Raw genomic sequence first — 5,172 nt, forward strand, 5'->3', positions numbered from 1 at the left:
GAATCGTTAAAGGACTCATATTTACATACATCTGGATCTGAGGAATTTTACCACTTTTCATTCTCAAAAACCCGAGGACAGACGGTGAGAGGATGTTGAGGGTGAATAGGAACAATACAGTACAAAAACGATCACTAGTCATTAGGATGTAAATACAATAGGGTTGTAATTAATTAAGCACGTGGTTACACCAACTGGCTGTCAGTTACTGAATACAGAGGGGTGACAGATTTTACATATTGCAGGTTAATATAATTGCTTAAATCAACCAACGTAGGTGTGTTATTGCAATTGTTGAAGCGGCGTATGAAACTGAGAATTTGTCACTATCTAGATTTTTTTTTATTAAATGCAATAGCTTCATGAAATTCTTCACTGGCCCAGAAATTAATATGATCGAATATTTCCAAACCGTTTGTGCTTTTTTTTATTACCATTTGAGGAAATGGGAAATACACTCATTGATTAATCAGGGCTGTTGGTGTATGATTCTAAATCTGACAACTGTATCATGCTTACCAGCCATTTCTGGAAAATCACAGATCAACTGTAATATCCGTCATCGCATAAGTTCACTCCACACTCAAGCAGGAGTCCTGGGGGTCATTGTTCATGGGACAACAAAGAAAGCAGCCTGACTGAAGAGGCCGAGTGCTCGGCCTCCGCCCAAGCGGCGCGACTGACCAATCGCGCTCGATTTATGCAAACGCGGATCGCGCTGCCCCGCCCCCTGCCCGGCGTGTGACGTCACCCCCCACATATTGCCCAGCAGTGCTGTCTGTCTGCAGCAAATCAGACAGAGAGAGGAAAGAGCGGAGAGAGGCGGGGAGGGGCCGCTCGGAGGGACACCGCTGCCGGCATTCCTGCGATCCGCAACTTCGGAGTGTCCGTCTTCGCCGTCCCGTCTGCGCCCTGGAGGTGGCTGCCTTCTATGCCGCCCGGGACTGCACTGATCGCTGCTGCTCGGAGAGGAGAAACGCTCGTCCTGCACCGCTGGCCCAAATCCGCTTCCCCGTCCTCCCGTACTGACCCTACCCTCCTTCCTCGGTTCTCCCCCCTCCCTCCCTTTGTTTGATCTTCCTGGTCCCCGAGACTGCAAACGCATCGAAGATGCCCAGTTCGCTGTTCGCCGACATGGAGAGGAAACGGGAGCAACCAGGGAGACACCCTGGACGACCAAAGAGCCCTGCAGATAGCACTGGACCAGCTCTCACTGCTCGACCTGGACAACGATGACAGCTCCATGTACGACAACGAGCCGAGGAAAAAGAGCGTGAACATGACCGAGTGCGTCCCGGTGCCCAGTTCGGAGCATGTAGCCGAAATCGTGGGGAGACAAGGTGCGTATGCTGTAATGCTGTTCTAATGTGCAGTTAGGGATGCAGCGCTCCGTCGGCACTAATAACTGCGTGTAATAGTTAATGATTTGTGCGCAGGATCCGTTCATGCTGGGGGGGGGGGACAAAGGCGAACAGAGAAACCACTCGTAATAGGGCTCGGAGGAAGAAAAAAACAGCGTCAGCCGGGGCGCAGAATAGCTACGGGACACTGGCACTCCCCTGCCATATTGCATCGCCGTGTCCCCACTTACTAGACCGCCCGCTTAGCATTAATAGTTCATTCAGACTTGTAGTGTTTCCTCCCACTTGCTGTTTTCGGACTTTTATAATAAAACTGGTCGACTGGTGCCCCGCTAGACGAACGGGTCCAGCCCGTCTAAGCTATAAAAAGCAGCCTGCATTCTGCAGCAGCCGCCGAACTGTCCTGATGGGAAGACTGTCAACTTTTCGTTATGCGATGGCTTGCACACGCCTGGATGTTTTCTGTGTTTTTTTCCCGTGGCGATGCCAGCGAAGGTGACACATGGCTGGCTGCTGCACGTAATGTTTTTGAGCGCCGCATCTTGACAACTGCGACTGATTAGACCCGCCCGCGTGGCGGTCCCTCTAATCGGTCATTTGAAAATTTAATTTTAGTCGTGGGTGCGAAGTCCCGGGGGCTATTTATAAGAACCCTATATTGAGTGCCCACCCCTTCGGTCTAGGCTGCAAAATCAAAGCCCTGCGAGCAAAGACCAACACCTACATCAAGACCCCTGTGCGTGGGGAGGAGCCCGGTCTTCGTGGTGACTGGCAGAAGGGAGGACGTAGCCATGGCCAGGAGGGAGATCATCTCAGCTGCGGAGCACTTCTCCATGATCCGAGCCTCCAGGAACAAGAACGGCGGCGTTAACGGCACTGGCACATTGCCCGGGCCTCCCAGTCTGCCGGGCCAAACCACCATCCAGGTGCGGGTGCCCTACCGGGTGGTGGGCCTGGTAGTCGGACCCAAGGGGGCCACCATCAAGCGCATCCAACAGCAGACGCATACCTACATTGTGACGCCGAGCCGTGACAAGGAGCCAGTCTTTGAGGTGACGGCATGCCCGAGAACGTGGGACCGGGCACGGGAGGAGATCGAGGCCCACATCGCCGTCCGCACCGGCGGCCTCGTCGAGCTGGCCGACGACAATGGACTTCCACGCCAACGGCAACCGATGTGGGCTTCGAGTTTGCAGGGCCACGCCGGCCTCTGGGGGGCGCCCTTTCCGCCACACGCAAGCCCTTCTCCAGCTACCGCAACGACAGCTCCAGTTCTCTGGGCAGCGCATCCACCGATTCCTACTTTGGTAACGGCAGCGGCTCGCGGCTAGCCGACTACAGCCCCCCAGCCCAGAGCTCAGCTACACGGCCACTAACAACGGCAACAACAACAACAACCCCCCTATCAGCAACCAAACCGTCAACGGCAACGGATTTGCGTACGCCGGCGATGTCGTCTCCCCCGACTCTGCTGATGGGGCTTTCGAGTCGCCGCCGGGCTTCGATCCCACGCCCACCCCACCTGGTCTTGTGTGGTCACAGTACGACCGAACCACAGGGCCCCCCTCAGCCGGTGAAGGCAGCGTCTTGGCAAACCCTAGGCGTGCCAGTGGCGCTGCCCCCCCCAACCCAACCCCAGCTGACGCCACCGCTGCACCCCGCTGGCCCGCCGGGTACGCAGTGATCCCGGGGGCGGCGCACTGAGCCTCCCCTGCTACGGCCCCGCCTCCGGATCGCTGCCCGGCGTCCCGTCCGACTCGTCGGCCTCGTCGACCTCCAGCTGCTCGTCAGGCACCAGCAGGAAGGGCAGGCCGGGACTGCTCGGTCTGCTTTGAGAGCGAGGTTATCGCTGCCCTAGTGCCCTGCGGCCACAACCTCTTCTGCATGGAATGCGCCAACCGCATCTGCGAGCGCAGCGAGCCCGTCTGCCCCGTGTGCCACGCAGCCGTCTCTCAGGCAATACGCATCTTCTCCTAGGACAGACCACGTGGGCTCAGAGAAACACACGTGCACCCCGGCACGCCTATGTATGTATGTACGTATGTATGTATGGAAGGCTGCAGTACCCAAAAACAGAGCGCCCCCTAGGGGTGAGTGTTCATCTGTTCATAATGTACTGTAGCTTCTGGGAAATATTTTCTGACATTATCTACTGCATGTTCTAAAAGCTTAGTAAATAATAGTTCTGGTAAGTCGTATGCTATATTGAAGCCAGACTGGGGGTGACTGGGGCACGTATGCCGTGTCAGCCTCAGACTGTTTACATGACCGGCTGTCCAGTATCGCTGGTGGGATGTACTGGTGGGAAACGGTATCGGGTCATACGTATTCCTGCCACAGACCGTCACCAACGTGGCTGAATGTACTGGCAGGGGTCCCCCGCGGTTCCAGTGATTTCCAGGGCTTTGGCGGGAATTGAAATCAGGATTATTGATCCGCGAGCATTACGATACTGCAGCTTCAGATTAGAATCAGGAGTAGAGGTACTCCCTGCATATATATGTATATGGAAAAAAAAATCCACAATTTTAAGGGTTTAAATGTTAATTACGATAATACAGATTTGAAGTATTTTATTCTTTTTTCTTGACATGAAAGATTATATTTCGTATTGCAAAGATGTTTACAAATATTTCGATTTGAGTTCAGTGAACTTTTTTGTAGCTAGGGTTAAAATATCTTTTATTTTTAGAATGGCAAATGAACACTGTATTGTTTTATCACACGGCTGTGGGTTCGAGCCTGAACGTGTGTGTCACATTTAAACAGTATTCTGTTGGGGCGGAGGTTTTATAAGTTTAGCAAAAAAGTCTTTTAAAATCTGCCTCACCCAGCATATTTTTTTAATTCCGTAATATAAAGCATATTTTATTCTATATTAATGTATAAAGTAAGTCGAGAACAAAAAGAACCATTTATGCTTTCTTACATTTGTATGGTGGGGAATTACAGAGTTCCGCTACAGGTTTTAGTATTTCTATTTTAATAAATTTGTTTACCACTTTATGTATATGTAGGTGATGTTACTTTGACGTAAATGTACTTTATGGAGCAAAGTTTAAAGACAAAGTATATTTTATTTTCTGATAAAGGGCCTTTAACCTCATGGTCGAATACTAATATTATATTTGCTGAAACAAGATTTGAAAATGTATCGAGAGTTTTATTTTTCTGACATTTCAAAGTTTTTTCACAAAGTTAACGTGAAACTTAAGTAAAAGGTGCTAATTCATGTTTTTTTTAAGTGTTTCTATATAAGACCAATAAAATGGTACACAAAGCCGATGTCTGATTGGCTCATTCTGCTGCAGTGTTTGAGCCACGAGCCTCTTGGGTGATGCTGGGCGGGAGAACTAATGGCGCCTTTCATCCCTTTTCATTAACCTACATGTTCACTAAGGTATCTGCTAGACGGCCATTCTCCCACTGCGCCCCCTTCTGGCCAAATTGTAGACCCTAGCAGTTCTAGTGCAGCGTGTTCCTTCCCCCTACTCCTATTTGGTGTTCTCTTGCTTGGGGGGTGCCTGTCTTTGTCCCAGCTGTGCTGCAGGTGTCCACCTGGGTGAAGGCCAATGGATGCCAACTCCCAGACCATCGTGTTAGGTGGCATTGGTCTGCATGCAGGTTACTGCCAGGACTGACATGCCCTAGATGCTGAGCTTCACAGTCCATTTTTGGGGGGGGGGGGGGGGGGGTAGGATCATCCAGATGGACGTTTCGTTTTTTTTTCCCTTTGTTTCGCTGTACAGTCAGAAATGCGATTATCTGTGGGTTTATGACAGCGTTAACCAACATTGGTGTTTTACTGCAG

The 5,172-nt window shown here is 51.1% G+C and overlaps 1 protein-coding gene across 1 annotated transcript; it reads left to right on the forward strand.

Annotated features, from left to right (window-relative positions):
- The first annotated feature begins 648 nt into the window (after positions 1–648).
- Positions 649–4,646, forward strand: LOC125705930 (RNA-binding protein MEX3B-like). Its single transcript, XM_048972309.1, is given in 10 exon segments — positions 649–1,143; positions 1,145–1,340; positions 2,045–2,112; positions 2,114–2,512; positions 2,514–2,531; positions 2,533–2,698; positions 2,701–2,981; positions 2,983–3,017; positions 3,019–3,169; positions 3,171–4,646. Coding segments are annotated over 10 exon segments (1,515 nt in total). The 5' UTR covers positions 649–1,110; the 3' UTR covers positions 3,339–4,646.
- Positions 4,647–5,172: the final 526 nt, after the last annotated feature.

This window comes from Brienomyrus brachyistius, chromosome 13, assembly GCF_023856365.1.
Source record: "Brienomyrus brachyistius isolate T26 chromosome 13, BBRACH_0.4, whole genome shotgun sequence".
Lineage (NCBI taxonomy): Eukaryota > Metazoa > Chordata > Actinopteri > Osteoglossiformes > Mormyridae > Brienomyrus > Brienomyrus brachyistius.